Genomic DNA, 26,581 nt, shown 5'->3' with positions numbered 1-26,581 from the left:
TCCCCACCCTGCAGGCTCCTTCATCCGAGAGACATCTTCCATCCGCCCTCTAAGAAGGCAGGCCCTGTGCCCTGCCTGCTCTTCCTCCTGCTGGCTGCCAGCAGCCTAGCAGTTCAGAAGCCAGCTCTCTCCGGGAGCTCACCTTGCCCCAGTCTGCACCTCCCAGCTCTCCCAGGGTAGCTAAGCTTCTCCAGGCACCAGGCCACCCGTGGACCAGTCATCCCTGCCTCACCTGCCTGCCTGCCTGCCTGCCTGGGAAGCTGGCCCTCCCCATCCTCTCTGCGGCTCTTTTCTTCTGGGTGGTTTGGGCCCCTGTGTGGTCCCCACAGCATCTGCAATTGAGCCCTCACTCATTTCCTGAAGAGCAGCCATGGCCACCTACAAAGTCAAGGTGGCCACAGGAACTGACCTCTTGTCAGGAACGATGGACTCCATCTCTCTGGTCATCGTGGGCACCCAAGGAGAGAGCCACAAACAGCTGCTGAACCACTTTGGAAGAGACTTTGCAACCGGGGCGGTGAGTGTATAGGTGCATGCCTGTGATGTCCACCGGAATGTGTGTGGTATGTGTGTGTCTGTGTATATGTGTATGTTGGAGTGTGTGCATGGTGTGTGTGTGTGTGTGTGTGTGTGTGTGTGTGTGGTGGGGAAAGCACAGCTGGGATGGAGGTATACAGAGGAGGAAGGCAGAGCTCGGCCTGGAGAGGGTTTGAGCTTTGGAAGAAGCTAAAAGCAGCGGAGCTCCAGAGCTGGGTCAGGAGGCCTCCGTCTCCAGGAAGCTGTCCTAGCTTCCAACCTGCACCCACTTCCCTGCTCACCAGGCCAGGCCTCTTCATCCCTGTCTGTCATCTCTCTTTCCTCTCCTCTCATTCCTCACCCCCTTCTCCCTTCTTTCTCCCCTTTTCGCTCTCTGCCATCCCTCACTCCACAACCCTCACCTCTTGAGCCTTCCCTGCCATCTAACGCTTTCTTTCTCACCCTTTCCCCATTTTGCCCCTCTACCTCTTCTTCACACCTCTCTCCCATTCTTATTCATTTCCCCCTAAATTGCATCAGAACTGGTTTAAGGTTCTGTCGGATTCTCTGTCACTTAAAATGGCACCAGACCAGCTTTCCTGGTTGGGACCAACCTGTTCTGTGAGGGAAAGCACCCTGCTCCCCACTGCCACATGACCTTAGGAGGTCGCCCTCCCTGGCACATCTACCTCAGTGATAAGTGGGAGCAAAAGAGACGGACTGGAACACAGTTCTCTGAGGTGTGAGATACCTTAGATTCTGGTGGGGATTGGGGGTGCAGGATTGGATCCAGCCCACTCAGTGGAGCCTGTGCCCCGCCCAGGTGGACGAGTACACTGTCCAGTGCCAGCAGGACCTGGGGGAGCTCATCATCATCCGCCTGTACAAGGAGCGCTACTCCTTCTTTCCCAAGAACTCCTGGTACTGCAACTACGTACAGATCTGTGCACCCAATGGCCGCATCTACCACTTCCCCGCCTACCAGTGGATGGATGGCTATGAGACTCTGGCACTTCGGGAAGCCACAGGCAAGCACTCACCACCCCTTACCGGGACAGTAGTCCTTTCGCTCTGGCCTGACTTCCCCAGCAAGATCACTCTGGGCCCCCAGCAAGCCAGCTAGTGCTACCTGGACCTCACAGAAAGCTCCAGCAAGACTCCTGGAACTCCTGTCCCCCTCAGTCACTGCCACCCTGCATGGTGCTTCCCCCTGGTGGGACAGGGACTGGCCAGGCCTAGGGCTGCTGAGGGGAGGGTCCTGGTCTGGTTGCAAGTGCTGTGTTACCTCTGCATCCCTCCTCTGACTCCTCAAAGAGCCCAGGATATGCTATTGATGATGAGCCATGTGCCCTGCTGCTTCAAAACCTTCTTCCAGCAGGATTCTGTTATGACAGAATGCCTTGCTACCCTAACAGGATGCCCCATTATTGTAACCGCTGCCTCTTAGTTCCTGAAGAAACCTTATTAATTCGGCTCTGTCCATGGCATCAAACAGGAGAACTTACACCTTAGGCCCTGCTTTTCTAGCTGAGAATTTAAAATAATTTATTTATTAGACAGAGGGTGAGAGACAGAGATGCAGAGGCAGAGAGGCAGGGAGCTGCGGCGCACTGTTCCAATACTCCTGAAGCTTCCCCCTTGTAGGAGGTCCCATGTGGGGACCCAGGGCTTGAACCCAGTTCCATGCACATGGCAATGTGTGCACGCTATTAGCTGAGCTACCGTAACCCTGAGCATTAAAACTTTCTTTTTTAAGAACTCAGGGATGTTCTTTTGCTCCAAAGGATTCTCAGTTGCCCCAATAGGAAATTCTGTTTCTCTGTTAATATCTTTATGGTGGGGATTAGGCTTGAATATGGGTCATGTGCATGGCTAACCATTTGGTTTCTCTTTCTCTCTCTTTCATCATCTTAATTTATTGGATAGAGACAGCCAGAAATTGAGAGAGTGGGGGGGGGGTAGAGAGGGAGAGAGAAAGAGAGACGCTTGCAGCACTGCTTCACCACTAGCAAATATTTTCCCCTGCAGCTGGGGACTGGGGCTTGAACCTGGGTCCTTGTGCATTGGAACATATACACTCAATCAGGTGCACCACCACTTGGTCCCCCATTTCATTTCTCTAACAGAATTCACTACTGTTCTAACCCTTCAGCCCCCAGCCTGCATTTCTCTCTGTTACTCATACAGACTGTTGGGGGCTTTCATAGTGGCCGATCCTTGTGGTCTAGATCTTTCCTCAGTTGCTTGGTTGTTCCCCTGGAAGAGAGACAGCTCTGAGTGCTTGAGCTCCTTTCTCCCACCCCTGCTGGATCCCTCATCTGGTGGGCTTGGCTCAGTTTCCTTGTAGGTGACTTGTTACGCAGGGACCAGAAACCTGTCCCTGTGTGTCCTCCTGGCTCTACCTCAAAGTAGATGGGTGTGGAGGGCAGAGCAGAGGGGGTTTAGGGCCTGGAGTTCTACCCTCCTGGTGGCTGACAACCACTCTCTGTCACTCATTTCCTATGAGTGTAGGGAGCAGAGACCCTGTCTGGGAAAAGAGAGACCGAGGTAGCATGAAGAAGACCCAGGGCAGGCTGATGGGGGTGCAGAGGCTCTTCCCACACTGATTGGTCTGAGCGGCATGGGAGCAGGGGCAGGGCAGAGTGATGCTGGTTGGCCAGGAAGAAATGGGGTTGGGTGGGTGGGGCAGTGCCAGGCAGTACCATCACAGGAAGACCTGAGTCACCTGCTGGGCCCTTCAAGGAGTCAGGCTCCCTCCGTGGAGGTGAAGCCAAACTGTGTTTCTGGTTTATGCAGCCCCAGAAGGCACCATTCATCCAGAACACATGATCTGAGGCAGAACAAGGACAGGCAGTGTGGTGAGGGGGCCTTGGAGGTACATGGTGTTGCCACAGCTATATGTGAATGCGGCCTGGGTTCACCAGCCAGGACCCTGGAGAGACATTGGTCTGGACTTGGATCCTCCTGGGCAGCAGGACACATTTCCAAGTTTTTAGTTTAAGCTTCTGTAGATCTAAGCATCCTCATCTGTAGCACTGGACGAAGAGCAAAACCTGCTCACTTGGACGGTGCGCTGCTTTGCCATGTGCCGTGTGCCGTGTGCACAGCCCATGCTTGAGCCTGGATCCTATCCCAGTGAAGGAAGCTTCAGTACTGTGGTCTCTCTCTCTCTCTCTCTCTTTCTTTGTGTCTCTATCTCTAGCTGAAAAAAAAAAAAAAAAAAGAACCCATTCCATTAGGTTGATGTGAGAATCTAATGAAAGAATTAGATTTTTAAAAAAGGAATTTTTAAAAAGACTTAACTGCTGGTGGGCTCAGGATGAGTGGTCATAGCAGATGACCTTGGTTCAGATCCCAGCTCACTGTTTTCTCTGTCATATTGTCTGTTTCCTCCACCTAACCAAGCACAATGATACAGTCGCTTAGTTAAAACCAGAGGTGCTTTGGAATTCAGGTGTGTGTGTGTGTGTGTGTGTGTGTGTGTGTGTGTGTGTGTGTGTGTGTGTGTGAGAGAGAGAGAGAGAGAGAGAAAGAGAGAGAGAGAGTGAAATCGTTGGCTTGTAAGTTGCCCTATATACATGGAGAACAAAATGAGACCTGTGAAAAGGACAGATCCTTCCAGATCAGTGGGTGGCAGGTTCAACAAGCAAGAGAACTGACTTACGAGACTTATTTCAAGAACCTTTGAGATGAGTCGGTCTCTGCACCTGTCAGAATCATGAGCTTATATGGAGGCTTTAATTGGTCACACAGAAGGTCTCAACAATACACTCTCAAGGTTGAGTCCTTGGAAATGCCCCTACCACAGGAATGGTGGGCAGTGTGTACAGTTCAAGAATAGAGAGGGAGTACAGAGCTTCTGAGTTCCCTGGGCCAGCTTGTGGGTCAGCCAGTGGTCACATTCTGCTTTTTCCAAAAGAAAAATGCGGGGCTGGGTGGTGGCACACCTGCTTGAGTGCATACCTTACCATACACAAGGACCTGGGTTCAAGCCTCCAATCTCCACCTGCAGGGTGCTTTACAAGCACTCAAATGGTGATATAGGCGTCTCTCTCTCTATCTCCTCACTCCTCTCTCAATATCTATGCAAAGTAAATAAATAACTTTAAAAAATATATACACATATATCTTCACATATATGTGTATATGTGACATATATGTAACTTTTCATATACACACACCATATATATTATGTTATATTATATTACCTCCCTAATGGCAAACGCTAGAAGAAGAAGAGCCTCCCTAATCAAATATACTAATGTTTCTGTAGCAAATACTACCTCTAAATACTTACATCAAGTGAATTAAATAAGACTTAGACGAAACCTCAGGAAATTTTTGAGCAGGTCTGACCAGTCAAAGAATCCGTGCCTAGCTTGTGAAGAAGGAAACCTGACTTCTTTCCCTTTGGGAATCTGGAACTGGGGAGATAATAATCATTTGTCTCATTTTTCCCCTTCCTTTTTCATTATAACATTGTTCTTTTGTGGACTAAAATATCAATATAAACACCTGGAAAGGGCTATTACCTAGCAAGTGCTTACTGACTGTTATTCATGTTTTGTTGGACCTAGAAGAGTGCTTTCCAGTTGGTGGGATAACTCACTTGGGTAGTGGGCTGCTTCGCTGAGTGCACCATCCAGGTTTGAGCCTGGCCCTCAAGGCATTGGAGAAAGCCTTGGTGCTGTGATCTCTCTCTCTCTCTCTTTCTCTCTCTCTCTCTCTAATACTCTAATATACATATGCATTCTTTCCATGCAGTAGCAGAGCCCAGCTTGATGGGGAGCGAGGAGGATGGTGATCCAAGATCCTTTGGGGGAGGAGACACACCTTCCCTTTCCTAGGATAAATCTTCCCCATCCTTAGTAGAGAATAATTCCCAAAGGTGACCTAAGAGCAGAAGCTGAAATAGAGAGAGAGAGAGAGAGGAGAGGGAGAATTACAGAGAAATACCACACCACTGTGTCTCCACCCAGGGAACTTCCCCAGTGCTGTCCATGGTGCTTCTACACAGTGCTGGTTCTCAGACTCAGGGCCTCAGCCAGGAGTATGTTCTAGTGAGTGAGCCATCCCCCAGCCCAGAAGCTGAATTCCGGTTCTTGAAGTGGGCAGGGGCAGGTGTATGTATGTATGTGTGGTGGTGGTGGGGTGCTGGTCAGACCCCGAGCCTTTTCTTTTCTGACCTCCCACAGGAAAGAGGCCTGAGGAAGACACACTCCCAATCCTTCAGGAGCACCGCCGGGAGGAGATCAGAGCCAAGCAGGACTTGTACCAGTGAGCAGCGGGCGAGAGGGCCATGGGTGGCCAGGGAGCCAGTGACGGCTTTGTCCTCTGTGCCCTGGGGTGGTGTATGGACACTCAGACCCACCATCTCTGATTTTTTTTTTTTTTACAGCTGGAGGGTCTTTGTTCCCGGCCTGCCCAACTACGTGGACATCCCCAGCTACCGCCCTCCAGTCCGGAGAAACCCTAATAGGCCTGAGTAAGGAAGTTGCCCTGGGTCTCCTCCCCTTGGCTGCCACCTGGCTGCCACCTTCCTGTTCCCTTGGTCCCCAGGTGCCTGGCCCCAGCTCTCACTCTTCCCCACAGGTGGAATGGTTACATCCCAGGATTCCCGATCCTCATCAATATTAAGGCCACCAGGTTCCTGAACTCAAATCTCCGCTACTCCTTCATCAAAACAGCCTCCTTCTTTCTTCGCCTGGGCCCCATGTGAGTGTAGAGACAGTCCCAGGCCTTCCTGGATTGGCCTGGAAGTGGAGCGAGGGGAGAGGAGAGGCAGATACTGAAAAGACAGAGAAAACCCAACGGTTGACACTCACAGGCATAGACAGAGAAAGACCCCAAGAGCCAGAGAACAAACTCAGAGATTCCCAGAGAGCCAGGCGGCTGTATGGGGCTGCTGTGTTGGTCCCTGCCAGCAAGTGGAGCCCTCTCTGAAGACCCCCCCCCACCCCTTGGGACCCCATGTTCTAGGGCCCTGGCCTTCAAAGTCCGTGGTCTGATCGACAACAAACGTTCGTGGAAGAGACTGAAGGATATTAAAAGAATTTTCCCTGCCACCAAAAGCGTTATCTCCGGTATGAACTGGGCACCCCCAGATGGAACCTGGGGGGAGCAAGTGATTTCTGGCCAGCAGTGGTGCAAGGAACAAGGGCGCAGCGAGGCTGAGGCAGGAAGCGCAGTTAAGGCGGGCGCGCCCTCTGGCGGCTCCTCGTGGAATGTCGCCCCGGGGCCTTGGAAGTTCAGCGGGAGGCTAGGGGCTTGATTTTCCTGCTTAGTCCTCTGTCTCTCTCCCTCTTTAAAAAATTCTAATTAATTAATTAATATTTTTTATTTACTATTGGATATAGACAGAGAGAAACTGAGAAGGTGTGAGAGAGAGTTAGAGAGGGAGAGAGAGACAGAGAGGCACCTGCAGCTCTGCTTCACTACTTGTGAAGCTTTCCCTCTGCAGGTGGGGACCAGGAGTTTGAACCTGTGTCCTTGCACACTGTAATGTGTGCTTGACCAGATGTGCCACTGACTGGCCCCAGTCCTCTGTCTCTGTCTCTGTTTCTCCCTCCCTCTTCTTCCTTCCCTTCCTCTTCTCCCCTCCCTGTCTCACCTTCCCCTCTCCCCTCTGTCCAATCTCTCCCTCTTGTGCATTGCCTTCCTTTGCTCCTGGGCTCAGCCCCATAGGCTCCCTATCACTGAGTGTGTGTGTGTTGGGGGGTTGGGTAGCATTGTGACACCCCCGTGCTGTCCCCCCAGAATATGTGGTGGAACATTGGGCAGAGGACAGGTTTTTTGGATACCAATACCTCAACGGCATCAACCCCAGCCTGCTGCGCCGCTGCACGCAGATCCCAGACAAGTTCCCCGTCACAGATGACATGGTGGCACCTTTCCTGGGTGAGGGAACGTGCCTGCAAGCAGAGCTGGAGGTGAGGCCTGCTCTGGGGCACTCCCACCATGCTCCCCACCTCCCTCCTTTGCCTGCATCCCTACATCTACTGGTTACCCTGGGGGGGGGTAGAAGGGGGCGATCCCAGAACTCTGAGCCCTAGGTGTGGGCTATGGGTGCCTCTTATTGGTATCTACCCTTCCGCCCATCTCGGCTCCCCTCCAGAAGGGGAACATTTACCTGGCCGACTACCGCATCTTGGAGGGCATCCCCACTGTTGAACTCAGCGGCCAGAAGCAGCACCACTGTGCCCCCATGTGCCTACTGCACTTTGACGCCGAGGGGAACTTGATGCCCATTGCCATCCAGGTACCTGGGCACTGAGTGAGCGTGTTGCCAGTTCATGGCCTCTGTGTGCGCATGAGAGCGTGTGTGTACTCAGGTCGGCGAGCCTGCATGCCAGGCTGCCTCTGTCTGCCTGAGCATGTGTGGTCTCCATGTCAGCCTCAGTGTGTATCTGCCAGTGAGTGCTCACCTGTTTGCAAGAGCTTGTGCCTGTGTGAACATGCATGTCTGTGTTCACATGTGTGGTCCCGTAAGCATGTATCTCCATGCGTGCATCGGAGAATAGCTCTGTGTCTGTGCCTGTCTGCGTAGTCAGAGGTGAACCTGGTATGTGTAGACCTTGGGCAACTCCTGTGTTGCCACTGTGTGTCTGCATGTCCAATTGGGGGTGGGGGCCACTTGTGTGTGAAGTGTGAGTGCTGTGTGCATATGCACAGATGTGACCAAATGGGAATGTGCTTGGAGGCATTTGTTCCTCTAGCTTTAATTATGTGTTTATTAGTCAGCTCGCTGACCAGATTGAGCAGAGTCTGGTGCAGCAAGAATGGGAAGTGAAGTGCTGTCTTCCCGGGTCTCCATCATGGCCATGTCCATGTTAGAAAAATACATCCCAGGGAATCGGGTGGTAGCACAGCGGGTTCCAGCTGCCTAACCGGCGTAAAGGATCCTGGTTTGAGCCCCCAGCTCCACACCTGTAGGGGAGTCGCTTCACAGGCGGTGAAGCAGGTCTGCAGGTGTCTATCTTTCTCTCCCCCTCTCTGTCTTCCCCTCCTCTCTCCATTTTTCTCTGTCCTATCTAACAACAACGACATCAATAACAACAACAACAACAATAACTACAACAATTAAAAAAAACAAGGGCAACAAAAAGGAATAAATATTAAAAAAAAAAAAAAGAAAAATACACCCTTCTGGGGGTGGGGATCAGTCAGGTCCAGATGCTTCTGGCTAGTTTGTGAAGCAGTGTAGAATAGATCCCAGTGACTCCCTCCTTCCCTGGAGTGCCTTTGTGTAGCGCACAACCTGCACAGCTGGAATGTGGCAGCTGTGAGCTAAGGTAGAGAAAACTTCTACCTTAGCAGGAGGCAGCTCTTGAGTTGGTTCTGGAAGGAACAGGAGCTACAAGGGGGAGGGTTGAGGCAGAGGAGAGAGCAAGAACCACTCTGAGGAGGGAAGGAAGGCCCTGGTGTGCTCAGGGGATCACTGAGGCTAAAACATGGCCAGTGGTGGAGCGTCTACCTCCTTAGGCTCCATGCACCTTGCTCTTGCCATCGTGGCCTGTGTACATATGTCTGTTCCCTCAGCTGATCCTTTCCCCCACCCCCAGCTCAGCCAGACCCCAGGGCCCAACTGCCCTATTTTCCTGCCCAGCGACTGTGAGTGGGACTGGCTTCTGGCCAAGACATGGGTACGCTACGCTGAGTTCTACTGCCACGAGGCAATCTCACACCTGCTGGAGACCCACCTCATAGCCGAGGCTTTCTGCCTGGCCACTATAAGGCAGCTTCCCCTATGCCACCCCCTCTATAAGGTATGGTCTTGGGCAGAAAGTCACTGACTCATTCAGTTCTCAGAGAGATGCTAGTTTTGCTTTGAGAAGTCAGATGGGGGCCCACAAAAGAAGCTTGCAGTGGGACATCCTAATTGAGGGTGGGGGTGGATTGATGTTGCTTAATGGGGTTCTGACACAGGAGAGCGCCGTTCTGAGGTTCTTTGGGAGACCATTTCAGACTTTGCTCTCTGCCGCAGCTCCTTGTCCCTCACACGCGGTACACCATCCAGATCAACAGCATCGGGAGGGCCCTCCTGCTCAACGAAGGGGGGCTCTCTGCCAGGGTAAGATTTCTGTCCCCGGTTCCTGGTACCTTGCAATTTGCTTTCCTTCTGGCCTTCCTAGTTAGACCCAAAGCAGAACCTCCCAGCTGTCTTTAGACCACGAAGGGGTAAGGACTAGTTCAAAGTGGGTGCTGTGTCCACAAGGCACAGAGGCAGGGGCTGGGTGTGCTAGCCTGGGCGGGGGCTAGGCAAGCACCCCCTAGGCTGTGTGTGAGGCAGTGGTGGTCCTCAGAGGGGACCTCAGAGGACAGCACCTGTGGGAAACCCCTGGCTCCATGGTCTGCTTGCTTTCTCACAGGGCATGTCATTGGGTCTGGGGGGCTTCGCTGAGGTGATGGTGCGAGCTCTGTCTGAGATGACCTATGACAGCCTCTATGTCCCCAACGACTTTGTGGAGCGTGGGGTTCAGGATCTGCCAGGATATTATTTCCGTGATGACAGCTTGGCAGTGTGGGACGCACTGGAGAGGTGAGGTTGGGACGGTATGGGGTGGCACTAGGGGTTAGCACCACAAGATGTTAGAGGGGTTGTGGGAAGCTTTTAAGGACCTGAGCCTGGTTGTGGTGTCACCCAGGGACTTGGGCTTGGGAATAAGGTCTAGTGTCTGTGTGTCTGTCATACTCACATGTGTCCTTACACTTTGGGTGGAGTCTAAGGAGGCCCCCCCCTTTTCTTGGATCCCAATCCGTCTCCACCAGTCAGATCCTTTGTGGGTTCTAAGCTGCCTGTGGACCTCTCCTCTCCCTTGTTAGGGATCACTCTCCCAAGTCACCCATGCCACCTCTGCCCCACATCTCTTGCCAGTCTGTTCTAAATTAGTCCCAGTCAGAATCTCCGGGGACAGCTGGGTGAGGCAAGGCTGGGAAGACCAGGGGAGGGTTCAAACTGAGACCCCTGTCCCCTGGTCAGGTATGTGACTGAGGTCATCACCTACTATTACCCGTGTGATGCAGCTGTGGAGGGAGACCCGGAATTGCAGTGCTGGGTGCAGGACATATTCAAGGAGTGCCTTCTGGGCCGTGAGAGCTCAGGTATGCCTGGCCCAGGCCACCCAGCAGGGGCTGGGGCTATGGGATGGGTCCTCCCAGTGAGGGCCTGTATCATTCTCCTTATGGAATGAAGAGGGGAAAATCATTGCCCTGGGATATTGACAGGTTCCTTCTCCAACTCCAGGAGCAGTGGCATCTTAGAGATGCTGGGAAAGGAAGTGTGACACCCCACAGGTTCCTGTGCCAGGGCTGCAGAAGCCTGGAGAGGCCCCATTCCCAGCCCAGAAACAAGGCTTCTGTGGACCAAGAAATGGGGTGGGAACTCACACTGGAGAGGGCAGAGTCTGCTGGAGCCTTTGGGGCTAGTAAGAGCCGGGAAGAATGGAAACCAGCTATTATCTAGCTGGGTTCTGACATCCTGCCCAATATCTAGAAAAGGTTTATAGGATGTGGAATCCAGGCAGTGGTATGCCCAGTAGAGCACACAGATGACCATGTGTGAGGGACCTGGGTTCAACCCCCCCCCATAGGAGGAAAGCTCCATGTGCAGTGGAGCAGTGCTGCAGATCTCTTTTTCTCTCTCTGTCTCTGTCTCTCTATAAGAAAGAGAAATCACCTAGAGTGGTGGAGTCATTGTGCAGGCTCTGAGCCCCAGCAAGAACCCTGGTGGCAAACAAAATAAATATCAACAAATCTACAGTGTGGGGAGAGTAGTCGTGGAGGAGAGGTGGTGTGAGAGAGTTCTGAGTGGCAGGACTCCAAAAGCCGAAGTGAGCACAGTGACTTCTGGCAGCTCCTTGGCCTGGAGCTTAGGATGGAAGCTGGGTAGCCTGGACTGAAGCCACGAGCTGGGGCAGGTTGGGCAGCCTGGTTATGAAGTGTGGAATCACTGGCTGACACATTTAAAAGGAGGTCAGACCTGTATATTTGACTATCAAGCAGGGCCTTTGGCAGGGAGATGGTCTGGGAGTTGTAGTGGTGTCCAAGAGGGTGAAAGGGACCAGACAAGTTGGGGGCTTGGGAGTGAAGAGGATTTCAGAGCTAGATGGCAGAAGTGACAGAACCTGGCAGGGTGGGGAGGAGGTTAGGCTTAGTGATTGGGGCCAGGTGGGATGAGGGAGGGCCCCATGGTGTCTGCCAGATGTTGGCTTTTGCTACTAGGTGGACATTATGTGTCATTACTTGAGCTGAGAATGTGGAAGGGGAGGGAGATGATGGGTCTGTTGTGCTTTGGAACTTGGGGTCCACACTGCAGTCAGTGTGGGCTGCTCACTTACAGCAGTGGGGAAGAGAAACTAGCAGCTGGGTCAGATGTGGCACTGAAAGCCAGCTGGGGTGTGTGCAGAACTTTGAAGGGGGGGTAGTGGGTGGAAGATTGTACTACACTAAGTCAGGGCAGGGAAGTCAGGGTTTTTCTTTTTCTTTTCTTTTCTTTTCTTTTCTTTTCTTTTCTTTTCCCTTCTTTCTCTTTTTTCCCCCATTGCCACTAGGGTTATCACTGGGGCTAGGTGTTTACACTTTGAATCCACTGCTTCTGGTAGTCATTTTTCCTTCCCCCATTTCTATTTTAATTGATAGCACAGGAGAAACTGAGTGGTGGAGGGGAGATATAGGGGGAGACAGAAAGGCACTTGCAGACCTGCCTCACTGCTTGTGAAATATCCTCTCTGCAGGTGGGGTTGGGGGGTTTGAACATGGGTCTGTGAGCATGGTAATGTGTGTGCTCAACTGTAGGTGTTCATACAGTTCAGATTTCTGAAGCCTTTCCCCCCTTAGGGTTGAGACCAAAGAGACCTTCCCATGCTCCCATGCCCAAGGGAACTAGAGGAGCCACCTGAGGTCCCCCCACCTTAGGCAGGTGCCTCGAAAAGCCCCAGGGACATCTGGTCAAGGACAGAGGAGTTCCCCTCCCAAAGAGGGGGTCAGACAACTGTGTCCACTAGAGGGCAGAGCAGGCAGGATGAGGGCAGGGATGTGGCAGCTTGGAGCGTTGGCAAAAGACAAGGGGTAGGGACTGGGTTTGATCTTCCTCTGGCCTCCAACCAGAAGCAGGGCAAGAATTACACTTCCAGCAACCCCCATCTCCATCCCTCAGGTTTCCCTACGTGCTTGAGAACGGTCCAGGAGCTGATCCGATATGTCACCATCGTCATCTACACCTGCTCTGCCAGGCATGCAGCTGTCAACACAGGACAGGTACTGTGCTTACCAGCCCCTGTCCTGGCCCCCGGCTCAGCCCCAGTCCCAAGCTCCAATCTGACCTCAGCACAAATCCTCGTCCATCGGGGACCTGTCTCAACTTGTGTGGCACCTTCCATCCCAGCCTCACTTGACCCTGAGAGTCCTGGGGTTCTCTCTGACTCAGAGTCGCTCTTGTACCCCACTTGCAGCTAGAGTTCACTTCCTGGATGCCCAATTTCCCGTCATCCATGAGGAACCCACCGATGCAGGTCAAGGGCCTGACCACTGAGGAGGTGTTCATGGACACATTGCCCGACGTGAAGACCACATGCATCGTCCTGCTGGTACTCTGGACCCTGAGCAGGGAGCCTGACGACAAGGTGCGCTGGGGGTTTGGCTGCAGGTGGGAGTACAGGCATGGGGCTGGGAGCTGGGGGAGGGGGCACCAACAGGAGCAGCAGAGCAGGAGTGTCTGGGTGATTGGGAAGGATGGAGGGGTGGGGCCTGCTGGGTCCCAGTTGCCCTCTTCCATGCCCTCAGCGGCCCCTGGGCCACTTCCCCGACATCCACTTCGTGGAGGAGGCTCCGCGGAGGAGCATGGAGGCCCTGCGCCAGCGCCTGATGCAGATTTCGCACAACATCCGCCAGCGCAACAAGTGCCTGCCCATCCCCTATTATTACCTGGACCCCGTGCTCATCGAGAACAGCATTTCCATCTAGGACATCCCTCCCCGCCTGCTTATTTTCCAAAAAAGAAAAAGCCACTTCAAACACCAGTCCTGGGTGTGTCGGTGCACACGTTTAGTGGGGGGGGGGGGGGGGGCGGGGAGGCATTCTGGGGGTGGCGCTGCGCTGTCCTGACTGGCCACTAGGGGGCGCTGCGCACTCACACGGTGACGCTGTTCTCCACCACCGCGGGGTCCAGATAGGTGTAAGGTAGCACTAGACCCTGGTTCCGCTCTTGGATGTCATGTGAAATCTGTGCCAGGCGGCTTTGGAATGCGACGATACTCTGCTTCGGGGCTTCCTCTGTGAAGTGCTGGTCCGGGTAGGTCCCCAGGCGCCGCTGTGATGGGCGGAAAAGATGTCTGGGACCTCGAGCCCCCACAGTATCTCAGCTCCAGCTTACAAGTCAACTGATTCTAGTGCATCTGAGGCCTCCACCCTAGGCACCCAGACCACCCAGGGTCCTAATACACCAGAAAACCCACTGCCCACCTAGGGAGTGAAATTATACATCACGTGTGCAACTTGAAACAGAAACTACCCATCCATCTAGGCAAAAGGCAACTCGATCAGAATCCCCAACCACTCAAGCCATGCTCACTGTGGAACCCAGGCCACTCTAACCTTCACCTGCTAGGAACCCACGCTACCCTAAAACATATGCCCAGTAACCTAAATCACCCCATGCCCTGCACACCTAGCAGCCGGGCCTTCTAGGTGGCTTCTCCAAGGAGCCCATTGTCCCCAGGGCCCTTCTTCACCACACCCACTTTTCTGGAAACTATCTCCTCCCCCATGGACCTTGCTTACAGTGTCCTCCGTTTCGTGGCTGACACCCCAGAAGAGCACAAGGGCGTGGCAGGTGGTGTTGACCTTAGGGAGTGAGGCCACCAGGTCTGCCTGGCCTTTGGCAGCGGGTGGTGGGAGCCTCATGGTGGTAGGAGTATTGGGCATCCAGGCACTGAATTCAAACTGACCTCCCAGAACAAACAGACAGACAAAAATAAATAAATAAATAAATAAATACCCCCCCCCCAAAAAAAAACTTAGTAAAGATAGGGCTGCCAGTGGTCCTGCTAAGTCCACTGTGGGAAGTCAGCTAATCCCCGAGACCCTGGCATTGGCTCACCTGGCCACTGTTGACGGCAGAGTGTTGGGCAGAGCAGTTGAAGATGATCATGGTGAGATACTCAATGAGGCCAGTGCAGCTGTCCAGGGCTGAAGGGACCCCTAGATGGATGCAGGGTGGAGGCAACGGAGCTCAAACCTAAGGGCTGCTGCCCTGGGGACGTGGGGTCTAGAGAGCAGGAGAGAAGACGGACACTCACCTGAACTCACACGGCTTAGAAAACCCTCCTGGAAGTTCTCCATTACCCAGGCCTGGAGCTCTGAGTCCCTGCTCACTGCACTGTCATCTGGATAGTAGATGCCAACGATGTCTGACACAAAGCTGGGGACCCAGGGATATAATGTCCAGGAGTGTGAGTTGGAAAAGGCCGCTGAGACCAGCTTCCCCAAAGGGAAAGCAGTCAACCACATCACCAACTACAAGTCTTTTTTCTCTCTTTCTTCTTTTCTTTTCTCTCTCAAGCAGGACTTTGTTGAGACTCAGTGCCTACATGAGTATACCACTCCCAATGAAGTTTTTTTTTTTCTAGATAGAGGGTGAGAGACAGAGGGGAAGAGAGATAAAGAGAGAAGGGGAGGCCTCAAGGCAACACCCCACTATTTGTGTAACTTCCCCTTTGCTTGGTGGTCAAGGACTTGAACCTATTTCATTTTCCTTGATAAAGTGTGCTATCTTCTGGGCCCCTACAAGCTCTTTTTTTTTTTTTTTCCTTCTTCAAATCAGGGTACTGCTAAGCTCTGCCTTATGGTGACTGAACCTGGTACCTGGGAGCCTTACACATTAAAGTGGTTTTTTTTTTTTTTTTTTTTTTTTACCCGAACACTGGTCCACTCTGGTTTATGGTGTTGTAGGGGACTGAACCTGGGACTTTGAAGCCTCAGGCATGAAAGTCTCTTTGTGGGAGTCAGGCGATAGCGCAGCAGGTTAATCGCGGGTGGCGCAAAGCACAAGGACGGGTGTAAGGATGCCAGTTCAAGCCCATGGCTCCCCACCTGCAGGGGAGTCACTTCACAGGAGGTGAAGCAGGTCTACAGGTGTCTATCTTTCTCTCCTCCTCTCTGTCTTCCCCTCTTCTCTCAATTTCTCTCTGTTCTATCCAACAATGACGACATCAATAACAACAGCAATGATAACAACAACAAAAAACAAGGGCAACAAGAGGGAAAATAAATAAATATATTAAAAAAGAAAATCTCTTTGCATAGCCATTATCTGTCTACTCCCATCCCTAAAATAATTATTATGTCATATCCCCAGACCCTATAAGTTGTTTTTTATCTAGAAGCTTAGCTCTCTACCTGAGGGTGCTATCTGAGGGCCCAGGAGTCAGTTGGTTTGCAGATATGTTTTGATTGACTGCTAAGTATGCTTTTTTCTAATTATTATTATCTTTCTTGACTAGAGACATAAATCAAGAGGGGAAGGGAGAGACAGAGAGGAAGAGAGACAGAGAGACAACTGTAGCCCTGCTTCACCACTTGCAAAGCTTTCCCCCTGCAGGTGGGGACCGGGGGCTCGAACCTGGGTCCTTGTGCATTGTAGCATGTACATTCAACCAGGTGCACCACTACCTGGCCCCAGTGTGTTTGTTTTGTTTAATTTTTTATCTCTTTTTTAAGCTGAATCAGTGATCAGTGTTTAAATATTGTCTATTTTTCTCTTAAAAACTATCTAAAGACCTAGTTATAATCGTGACTGGGTTACCGTTATCCCCATCAAACAAACATGAATTTGCCACTGGCCAGTGTCTCACCCTGGACATTCCAAGTATGAATCTAACCAGCGGAGCTTTTTGTTGCCACCTGGCTCTCTGCAGACATTTGTCTTCCAGTTTACTGGGCTGAAGCAGCCCCTGGGCAGGACTGGCCCCTGGGTCAGCACTAGGACATTGCATTCATCTCCACTGGCTCCCAAAGGGCAGACTAAATTGAGTCTGCTTTGCTCAGCCCAGAACTGACCTCCTGCTCTCACAGGGCCCTTGAAGGGTAAATGAGCCACAGCCACAGTGGGCTTGTTCCTGAGCACTTGAAGGAGGCAGGGCATGAGCTGGGCTTAAAGGGGCAGTATTTGTATGGGGCAGAGGATGGGAAGTCAGGGTGCCTGTCAGTGCTGCAGGTGTCTCTCTATATATATCTTTCCCTTCCCTATCAACTTCTCTCTGTCTCTGTCCAAAATAAATAAATAAATGAAATATTAAAAAAAAGAATGAGTGGTCTGGGAAGTGGCACAGTGGGTAAAGCACTGGACTGTCAAGCATGAGGTCCTGAGCTCAATCCCCAACAGCACATGTACCAGAGTGATGTCTGGTTCTTTCTCTCTTTCCTATCTTTCTCATGAATAAATAAATTCTTTTTTTTTTAAAAAAAAAGAATGAAAGGGGAACTGGGTGGTGGTGCACCTGGTTGAGCACATGTTACAGGGCTCAAGGATCCAGGTTCGAGCCCCCAGTCCCCACCTGCAGGGGGAAAGCTTTGCAAGTGGTGAAGCAGGGCTGCAGGTGTCTCTCTCTCTCCCTCTCTATCTCCCTACCCTCTCGATTTCTGGCTGTCTCTATCCAATAAATAAAGATAATTAAAAAAATTAAAAAATGAATGAATGAGTGTGTGTGTGTGTGAGTGTGTGTGTGTGTGTGTGTGTGTGTGTGTGTGTCAGGGGAGAGGGTCTGAGATGCTGCAGTGATCATTGAATTTTCTGTGGTAGAAAACCAGGGTGGCACAGTGGATAAAGCATTGGATTCTCAGTCACGAGGTCTCGAATTCAATTCCCGGCAGCACATATACCAGAATGATGTCTGGTTCTTTCTCACCTCCTATCTTTCCCATGAATGAATAAATAAATTATTAAAAAACAAAAACAGAGAACCAGGGCAGCTGGGCAGGGGTGATAGCACAATGGTTATATAAAGAGACTCTCATGCCTGAGGCTCCAAAGTTCAATCTCCTGCACGACCATAAGCCAGAGTGGAGCAGTGCTCTGCTTAAAAGCAAATGAAAGCAGACAAAAATACTGGGGCAGTACCACCAGAAATTTCAGTGCTCAGGTAATGGCAGGAGATGAGGTCCCACAGGAGGCCAAACATCAAGCGCATCTGGCCACCGGGGTGGAGCCTGGCGTTACATACGAGGGGTCTCCCATGAGGGAGAGTCACCGGACAACCTGGAGGCTCTTATCTACGGGGAGAATGCTAATACTATGAAAAGCTATGTAGTGTCCAGACAGCACTGCCCATCACCTGGGGCACGTGTTCCTGGGGAATTACATGCAGTCATAATAATAACCTCTGAGGTAGGTGCTGCGACAGTCTCTGAATAGACACAGAGGTTCAACAAGCCTGCTTGAGGTCACACAGCTGGGAAATGAAAGGAAGCAGGAGAGGTTTCACGACTGAAGTGAGGAACAAACCCACATAGGTGGGACCAAGGTCAGGTCCAGAGCCCTCAGGCTCCAGGGAGCTTCACCTCTCTATGGCTGCCCAGATCTGGAGCGCATCATCTCGATAGTAGTACTGGCAAAGGTCATGAACGTCGCGGTCAGCCAGTTGGTGGGGCAGGCACAGAGATCGGTAGGTGACGGTCTCCAGCCCCTTGGCCATCAGCTCCAGGCAGCCCACCCGTCCCAGCGAGACTGTCTGTAATGAACAGAGAGTCCTTTGCTGCCAGGAGTTGGAAGCTCAGGACCAAATCCCAGCCCTCTCCCAGCCCCCCACCAGGACCCCAGTTTCCCTGACCTGGTCAATGAGCTTTCCAGGTGCAAACAGCCCAGTGCGGGCCAGGATATTGATGTGGAAGGTGTATCGGAAGTGAGGGAGGAGCAGCTGGCGAGAACCAGAGTCAAAGGTCAGAGGAGCTCCCCTAGGTCCTGCGGGGGCTCCGAGCACTGAGAAGAGGGGTCCTCCTACCTTAAAGATGGGGTGGCACATGGGCAGTTGCCGCAGCAACGAGAGAGAAAAGGTCTCCACTTCAAAGTGAGTGAGAAGCAGGTGCGTGAACATCTCATGCACCAGGAAGTCTGAGTGGCGCACCCAGGTCTTGGCCAGGAGCCAGTCGTCAGCGGTGTCACTGGGCAGGAAGATGGGGTTATCTGGGCCTGGCATCTGCAAGAGCTGGTATGGGGTGGGGGGCACAGAGGAGGGCAGGAATCAGGGAGAAGTGGCCACAGGGAATGCGGCCCATCACCGCAGCAATAAGGCTGATCACATCATCAGTTCCTTTATTAATCAACCCCACTGGGACTCAGGCGTCTCGTCTGTGAGACAAGAGTGATGCTTCTTCCTGGGGTTGTTTTGAAGATTATAGAAGCGAATGCCAGGAAGTACTAGAACTACACAGAGCACTGTGGGAATGCTTCTTACTGTGATCACTTTAAGACACTGGGTTAGAGACAATCACTGAGCACTGAAGGATAAGCCAAAGTCAGCCAGGGCCCTGGTTGTGAGGAACTGAGATTGAAAAGGTGGAAAAGGATGGTGTGGCGACATTTCCCAGAAAGGGTGATGAGTTTGGGTGCGAAGAAGGCGGAGCAGACTGCCTGTGAAATATGACTCAGGAGAGTCGCTTGAAGCCTCCGCCAGGGTACAGCTTGTTCTCTGACACTGAACAGGGCAGTCTTTCCATCAAGACAGACAGCCAAGAGGACCAGAGGGAAAAGCCAGGAAAAAGACAACCCAGGCAAGGGCTCTGCAGGATTAGGGGAGAGTGATGTTGAGCATTTGTAATAACAGCATTGGGAGGGGGCAACCCTTCAGTCACAGTCACCCCCAGGCTGTGATGTGCAGCCCTGCACCTCCAACACCACCTCAGCCCACCCCAGGGCTCTGCCTCCTTGCTGACCTGGATGGCGAGTGGCAGCAGGGTCCCATCAGGGCACTGGTACAGCAGGGTCAAGGGGGCTGCTGTGAACTGGGGCTGTCCATCAATGGCTCTGGGGTGGAGACCGGAGAGGATGGCATGGTCCACTAGGTACAGAGAGCCGCTCTGGGGGGAGGAGGAAGGAGGAGGCGTGAGGCAGGCCCAGCCCTGTGCAGTTCTGGGAAACTGGGAGTGGGGGAGGGAAGCAGAGTTACTCTAAGCCTGAGGATATTTTGCTTAAAGGAATCTTGTGGGGCCAGGTGGTGGTGCCCCTAGTTGAGCACACATGTTAAAATGCCCAAGGAGCAGGGTTCAAGCCCTTGGTCTCCACCTGCAGGGGGAAAGCTTCATGAGTGGTGCCTCTCTGTCCATTTCTCTCTCTATATCCCCTCTGGATGTCTCAATCAAATAAAAATAATAAACAAACAAACAAACAAAAACTTTGAAAAAAAGGAGGAATCTTGTTACAGACCAGAGCAACCTACTGGTTCCAAAGAAAGAGACTCCAGTCTAGCCTCAAGTTCTGGAGGGGCTTCTGCTGTAGCCAGGCCCAAATTTCAAAGACAGACAGCTACAGAAAAGTGAGTTTTCTGGAGGACAGCCCCCTAGCTGTAAAAGACTCTTTCTTGGGGTTGGGACACAGCTCACCCAGCTCATGCAGACGGGAGAGACCAACTGACTGACTGCAGGGCATTCCTCGCAGATGAATCTGAGCTGTGTGGTCCTGGCAAATGCACTGATCCTGTCCATGTAGCAGGAGAGCACCTTTTCCACTTAGACTTGCAGCCCTTACTATCCCAGAACATTCAGTAGAAAATTTGAGGGACCCTCAGAAAGCATAGTCAGTAAGGATGGGCTAGAAGGATGAGAAGGGGCTGAGCAAAGAGGTTTCACAGGAGAGGGAGCAGGTGAGAGGTTTGGTGGAAGTGAGGGAATCAGGGGGCCTAGGAGTTTTGGCATCTGGCTCCTGAAGACACTGGGAGGGAAGAGAAATGAGGTTGGACCCCAGGTTCCTCACCTCCAGCTCAGCCTGAAGACTGGTCCCGGGACCCAGCACTGGTGCCACCATGGCGTCTGTGACTGGGAAGTTTTCTGGGAGGCAGCGGCAACGGCGGATCAGGACAGGGTTGGAGCCGTTCAGGAACTGGTAAGCGAAGAAGGCATCTTCCTGCCAGTGCTCAAATGTGTACTCTGTAAGGGTAGGTATGGGGAGTGTTATTCTGGTCCCCTGACTTGAGTGCTGTCACCTCTCAAGGACTCAGAGTCCAGCTTTCCAGCATGGTCACTCCCTGATGCTCCCTTTCTCATACCCCAACTAGTTTCTCAGAGAGGAAAGGAAGGGATTAGAGTGGTTGGGTTCTACCTGAGAAGTCATGACTCCTTTAGCCCCACCTGTGGCGGGGGCAGTATTAGGTGATCTGTGATGTGTACTAAGATTGCAGCCAGGATGCTAGTAGAATCCCAGAAAATTAGAAGACCCTGGGGGTGGGGGGAGTTAGCGTAATGGTTATGCAAACAAAGTCTTCTGCCTGAGGCTCCCAAGTCCCAGGTTCAATTCCTATAAGTCAGGGTTGAGCAGAGAGAGCTCTGGTAAAAAAAATAAATAAATAAAATAAACAACAACAGAAACAGACAAACAGAAATCACTGGGAGCGCTGGATCCCATCAGAGCTCATTCTTCTAACCCATCCTTCCTGACTCTATGCTTTCTGAGGGTCCCTCAAATTCCCTACTAAAATTACCAACCTGTCTCCCAATCTCCTGTAACTCTGCCATGAGACATTCTGGATAATGTGTTATCCAGATCATCTAAAGAGTAAGAGGGCTGGCAAGATAGCTCACTGTCACTTGGATAGTGTACTGGCTGGCACAGCTCATGTTCAAGCCTCCCCCCCAACCCCCACACATACACTGAAGGAAGCTTCAGTGCTGTGCTGCTTTCCTCTCTGTCTCTGTCTATCTGCAAAAGTCAACCTGAGAGGTGAAAACCCAGTGACAACAAAAATAAAAGTTAAATTAAAAAAAAAAGTTTGCGTCACCTGGAAACGTGGCTCTGATATCAACATTTTTGAATGGAAGCTCAACAAATATAGTGGAAACAGACTGTCAAGATACACAGTCTGGGGACAGGTGACTGGAGAGGAGAGACTTCTGAACCCTTTGACTTAGTCTGGTTTTCAAGTCTCTTTGAGAAGCAGCAGGTCCCAACAGGGAAGCAGCAGTTCTGAATGGGGGAAAAAAACCAAGCCAAACCAAACCCAAACAAAAAAACTCCGCTGTTTGGGATTTTGTCCTGACTTTCTGAAGATGTCTATGAGAAAGATGTTTTCAATTGTTTAGAGTAACTTAGTGTTGGAGAAGCTGAGGTTATGAAGTCAGTGGACATGGATGACCAGATAACAGCGACCAAATCCCTAACTTCATTCACCAGCATTTAAACTTAATTTGCTACAAGCCAGAGGCGCAGGTGTCCAGAGTTGGTTTAAAAGGAGTGCTTGTGGGCCAGCACTAGGCAGAGTGCGCTTTACCATGCTTGAGGACCTGGGTTCAAGCCCTCAGCACTACATGGGAGCCTCATGCCTGGCAGGTGTGATGTCTTTCCTTCCACCTCTGTCTTTATCTGACTGAGAATTCGTCCTGGAACTGTCCTGGCTCTACTAAAAAAAACAGTGGGCCAGGCAGTGGCGCACTTGGTCAAACACACACAGTACAGTGCCCAAGGACCCAGGTTCAAGCCCCTGGTCCCCACCTGCAGGGCGGAAGCTTTATAAGTGATGAAGTAGTGTTGCAGGTGTCTCTGTCTTCTATCTCTCTCCCTCTCCTCCTCCTCTCTCAACTTCTCCCTGTCTCTATCCAATGATATATATGAAATTCATACATGTTCTTTATAAAAAATAAACAAGTGGTCTGGGAGATGGAGCAGTGGCTAAAGCATTGGATTCTCAACCATGAGGTCCTGAGTTCAATCCCCGGCAGCACATGTACCAGAGTGATGTCCGGTTCTTTCTCTCTTTCCTATCTTTCTCACGAATAAATAAATTAAAAAAAAAAAGTTCTTGTGCCTGGAAGTGGTTGTCACACCTACTTATCTCAATAAAGAAGTAGAGCTGTTAGAACTCAACTTCTTGCTGAAGTCCTAATGAGTGAAAATGGCTTAGTGGCGTGTGGGCCTTAGGCCATGGTGAGGGAGGACATTTGGGACAGGGCAGTCTCCTTGTCGCACTCAGCCCTGAAATGCCCCTATTGGCTACCCTGGGGGTGAGGGTGGGTGCAGAAAGTTTATCTACTCTTCTTGAGTTGGGAATGGGGTACTGAGAAAAGCGGTAGAAGGAGCTAGCCACAATGTAGTGGGGTGATGAGTCCTGTGAGTCTCAGAATGTTCTAATCTCAACTCCCTGGTTCTCAGTCCACCAGGTGATTATTCAGCCTCCCTCACACCCCAGACCTGATGTGGGTGATTTGGGGAAGATGAAGGTCTGCTGAATCTCATCCAGGCTTCTCCAGGGCCGTTGGCTAGTCAGCAGAGCCTTCAGTGCCAGTGCAATATTCCTGCAGAGAGAAAGAGTGGTTTAGGCTGGGAGGGTGAGGAGGTGCAGTGTTGGGGGACCTGAGGTGAGGTCAAGTAGGCTCACGGGTAGACAAGGAGGGATTTCTGGGCGACTTCTTTGCTGACTGAGTAGCGCAGGTTGGGATCAAGTTCCTTCAGGTTTTCTGCATCCAGGCAGCGGGGTATCCCTGGGAAAAACTCACTCCATCTGTAAGCAGCAGAGACAAGGTGGGCGCAAGTGGTTGGTTCGGGGCCCACCATTTGATTGCAAGGGATAAGGCTGGTTGTGTGGGGAGGGCTTGGGGGCAGTGAGGTGCTGTGGGAAGATTTGATGGCCCTCACAAGCATGCTGTTCCTGCTCAGCTCTGAGGTTTCATTGACGTCGGAAAGCAAGCCCCTTTATTGCCAGAAGACTAAGACGTGGGGACTCTAGGGGCCACCAACTCCAAGTCCTCACTGTTGCTCACCGGTATTTCTGTTGCCTTTCCTTAATCTCTGCCTGGCGCTGGGCAAGGAGCAGAGGGTGGCTGTCTTGCCAGATGACTTTGGCTGGGGGAGAGAGGAGGCGGTGAGACCTCAACATCTCAGTTCCCCCTACCCTCTTTGCTCTCCTCACAATTGTGCGGGCATTTCTGAACTAGAATATCACCTGCAATAGGCCTCTTGGTCTGTGTCACTTCCCCTGTCCTCAAAGAAAAGTCTTTGTTCATGCCTCCTCCCACCCAACCAAAGCAGATCCTGGGGCAGAAGTAGGGGGAAGCAGGTTGGAGAAGGAGCTCCAACTCATCAGCTTCAACTCAACAGTAGGGACCAGAAGCTGTCAAGGTGCAGTACAGGAGGAAGGAGGGATCCTAGCCATCACCCTCATGCGGGGCTCCAGCTGCCTGCCTCCCCACGCCAGTCCTTCTCCCACTAGCCCCTTCCTTCTCCACTCATTGCCCCCACCCTCCTCGGGTTAGAATTACCCCTTACTCTCCCCTTTGGTCACTCCAACAGCATCCCCACTGCCAATCAGTAGGTGTGATTCTTTCCAACCAGTCCCCCTTCTCCTTCCCTGCCCCTCAAGTTGCCTCTAGCCGATTTCTCTTCCTCTGTCCTCACCTCCCACTCTATGGCCACACCTGCACCCTCCTTTGCCCCCACACCCTCCCCTCTACCCTCCACCACCCCACCTGCCCCGGGCCGCAGCACCAGGCTATCTTCGCCCTCCAGCCACTGGTAGCAGGGGAAGTGGAGGGGGGCGCCCCCTGGCGGCGTGACCTGGAACCAGCGGCAGAACCAGGCGTCCGGGGCCAAGGGTCCAAGCGGGCGGGGCAGCACGAGGGGCGCCTTGTGCACGCGCAGCAACAGCACTTCGCCCACGTCCTGGGGGGCTGTCACCTCGAAGTCCTCTTCCTGGGGGCGGGAAGGGGGTGATGCAGAAGGCTTGTGGCGGGGCGTGAGGACGCGAGTTGGTGGGACCCGGCTGCCCGGGGCGCATACTCACCGCGCCCCGACGGAAGTCTTTCCCAAAGTTGTCCAGCCGCAGGGCCGGGCTTTCACCTGCTGCTCCCACCAGGCTCACAGACACTTTGTCCCAGGTCCCCGAGCCCAGGAAGGAGCCGGTGGCCACACGCACCCGGTACTCGCTCATGGCCTGCGGATGAAGAGGTCGGGGAGCCGCGCTGGAGACGAGGCTGGGGGCGCGGGCTGCGTGGGGAGCAGGTGCGGAGCCCCGTGCGCGCCCGGCTCCCAGGCCGGTCCCCCCAGGGCGCTTTCCAGCAGCGCAGGGAGATCCAGCACCCTGCCGGGCAGCCCCGAAGCGTCCCGGCCCCGAGACCCCCCCTTGCACCCCGCTGGGATCACGAACCCAAGCCCTTGCCCGCCCCCCCCCATCCCAAACTCAGCTCCGCACTGACCTCAGATTCTGGCACTGGCCTCCAACTCCAAAAGGGTCTGGGCCCCTTTTGGCTTCGACGACACTCCCTGGTCCCCTCCTCCAGGCGACTCCGCCCCCTCCAGGAGCCCAGAGGAAGAACTGAGGGCACCTCCTTCTCTGCCCATCTGCGTTGTCACTCTCAGTCCTGGAAGAAGCTGTGCCCCAAGACCGCACAGTACAGGACACCAGTCAGTGGGCCCTCGGTGGAGGTCGTAGGTGCTGTGAGTGTCACTAGGTGTGTGTGTAGGGGGTGGGGGGCACAGAAAAGAAGCTGGAGGAGGACCCAGCAGTGAGGGAATGTTCCACCCAGGTACTGCAAAGATGGGGCCCAGGAGGCCGCCCTTCTGTCCGTCAAAGTATGATGAAAAAGCCAAAAACCATGATTCATACACATTAGAATGAACACAATAAAAGCTTTAATTCAACTAAGCAAAGCAAATAGTGCTCAGTTTCAAGAACTGAGGAGCTGAGTAAACTCTAGGCAACTTTATAAAGGGATTTTAGGATTAGATACAAAACTAGAAAGGTAATACTCCTTTTTGGATTTTTTTTTCTTCTTCTTTTTTGCCTCCAGGGTTATTGCTGCGGCTCGGTGCCAGCACTATGAATCCACTGCTCCTGGTGGCCATCTTTCCCCCATTCTTTTAAAAATATTTATTTATTTATTCCCTTTTGTTGCCCTTGTTGTTTTTATTGTTGTAGTTATTATTGTTGTTATTGATGTCATTGTTGTCAGATAGGACAGAGAGAAATTGAGAGAGGGGGAGAAGACTGGGGTGGGGGAGATAGACACCTGCAGACCTGCTTCACCTCTTCTGAAGCGACACACTTGCAGGTGGGGAGCTGGGGGCTGGAACTAGGATCCCAGCTTTGGTCCTTGAGCTTCACACTATGTGAGATCAACCCAGTGTCCAGATTTTTTTTTTCTTCTGAGCAGGTATCATGAGCCTCTCTACTAGATAGAAATTACTTAAATATCATGTTGACTGTGACTTTTATTAAAAATAAACACCCAAACCAAGTAATGGTAGATTCTTTAGCAAGGCTAAAGAAACGCTGTTCTCTGAGTGTATCAGGCAACTAAATAAATCCCTTTTCCTAGATTTTATCTCCCCTACCTTCTCATTCCCTCACTCCTCATGAAGGTGCTCTTGCTGCACAAATCTATTTCCTTTCTCAAACAACAGGTGGGTATGCATGCTTCAAGACTTTTTCTTTACCATTTGTGTTGACATATATATATATATATATATATATATATATATATATATATATATATTATCATAAAAGGGATCATACCATGTTTACCATCGTATGACTTGCTTTTTACTTATAGAACATACTCATTATGGATATTTTTATGTCAGAATTTAAGACTGAAGTTATTAGAATCATATATATATATATGTACACACACACACACCACAGCATCAAAGATTCCTTCAATACAGTAGGGATTGGGCTCCTGCCTGTGTTGCACACCAGGCAAAGCAGCATAGAAGCTACAGTGTTTTTCATAGAAGAGCAGTTTTCTAATTTAATATTTTCTTTTTGATGGATATATAAGTTTGTGAAGGCTTCCCCCCTATTATAAATAGTACACCAAAGCCAATATTGCTATAGACTTTTTGTGTGTGTGAAAATATGGGAGTTTTCAG

General features: G+C 51.8%; 2 protein-coding genes across 4 annotated transcripts; one reads left to right on the top strand and one right to left on the bottom strand.

Moving 5' to 3' along the window:
* On the top strand, nt 1-13,532 carry ALOX12B (arachidonate 12-lipoxygenase, 12R type). 2 transcript variants are annotated; one of them, XM_007522384.2, is made up of 15 exons: nt 1-517; nt 1,340-1,544; nt 5,712-5,793; nt 5,915-6,001; nt 6,109-6,231; nt 6,496-6,599; nt 7,273-7,445; nt 7,631-7,774; nt 9,078-9,281; nt 9,500-9,586; nt 9,885-10,054; nt 10,496-10,617; nt 12,671-12,771; nt 12,966-13,136; nt 13,297-13,532. In XM_007522384.2, the coding sequence occupies exons 1-15, from the start codon at nt 371-373 to the stop codon at nt 13,474-13,476; spliced, it is 2,100 nt and encodes a 699-aa protein (XP_007522446.1). In that variant the 5' UTR covers nt 1-370; the 3' UTR covers nt 13,477-13,532. The 2 variants fall into 2 exon arrangements, with proteins under 2 accessions (XP_007522446.1, XP_060060349.1); XM_060204366.1 differs by lacking the exon at nt 9,500-9,586.
* On the bottom strand, nt 13,528-25,054 carry LOC103112901 (polyunsaturated fatty acid lipoxygenase ALOX15B-like). Of its 2 annotated transcripts, none has more exons than XM_060204368.1 (15): nt 24,904-25,054; nt 24,492-24,641; nt 24,178-24,400; nt 23,473-23,554; nt 23,091-23,213; nt 22,904-23,007; nt 20,477-20,649; nt 19,441-19,584; nt 18,510-18,713; nt 18,339-18,425; nt 18,070-18,239; nt 14,811-14,932; nt 14,612-14,712; nt 14,293-14,454; nt 13,528-13,822 (listed from the first exon to the last, which is right to left on the bottom strand). In XM_060204368.1, exons 2-15 carry the CDS (start codon nt 24,636-24,638, stop codon nt 13,643-13,645), a joined length of 2,022 nt encoding a protein of 673 aa, XP_060060351.1. In that variant the 5' UTR covers nt 24,639-24,641; nt 24,904-25,054; the 3' UTR covers nt 13,528-13,642. The 2 variants fall into 2 exon arrangements, with proteins under 2 accessions (XP_060060351.1, XP_060060352.1); XM_060204369.1 differs by having other exon boundaries at nt 18,070-18,149.
* Nucleotides 25,055-26,581: the final 1,527 nt, after the last annotated feature.

Source organism: Erinaceus europaeus, chromosome 12 (assembly GCF_950295315.1).
Source record: "Erinaceus europaeus chromosome 12, mEriEur2.1, whole genome shotgun sequence".
Taxonomy (NCBI): Eukaryota; Metazoa; Chordata; class Mammalia; order Eulipotyphla; family Erinaceidae; genus Erinaceus; species Erinaceus europaeus.
This window is presented reverse-complemented; position numbering and strand designations above follow the sequence as displayed.

Bases quoted from the DNA above. Each gene is read 5' to 3' on its own strand.
- ALOX12B (XM_007522384.2), top strand. From the start codon at position 371: ATGGCCACCTACAAAGTCAAGGTGGCCACAGGAACTGACCTCTTGTCA. The intron at 10,618-12,670 runs GTATGCCTGGCC...TCCATCCCTCAG, and splicing joins TCTGGGCCGTGAGAGCTCAG to GTTTCCCTACGTGCTTGAGA. The intron at 12,772-12,965 runs GTACTGTGCTTA...CCCCACTTGCAG, and splicing joins CAGCTGTCAACACAGGACAG to CTAGAGTTCACTTCCTGGAT.
- LOC103112901 (XM_060204368.1), bottom strand. From the start codon at position 24,638: ATGAGCGAGTACCGGGTGCGTGTGGCCACCGGCTCCTTCCTGGGCTCG. The intron at 23,214-23,472 runs GTGAGCAACAGT...TGCTGCTTACAG, and splicing joins GAAAGGCAACAGAAATACCG to ATGGAGTGAGTTTTTCCCAG. The intron at 14,455-14,611 runs GTGAGCCAATGC...CTGGGAGGTCAG, and splicing joins CTGCCGTCAACAGTGGCCAG to TTTGAATTCAGTGCCTGGAT.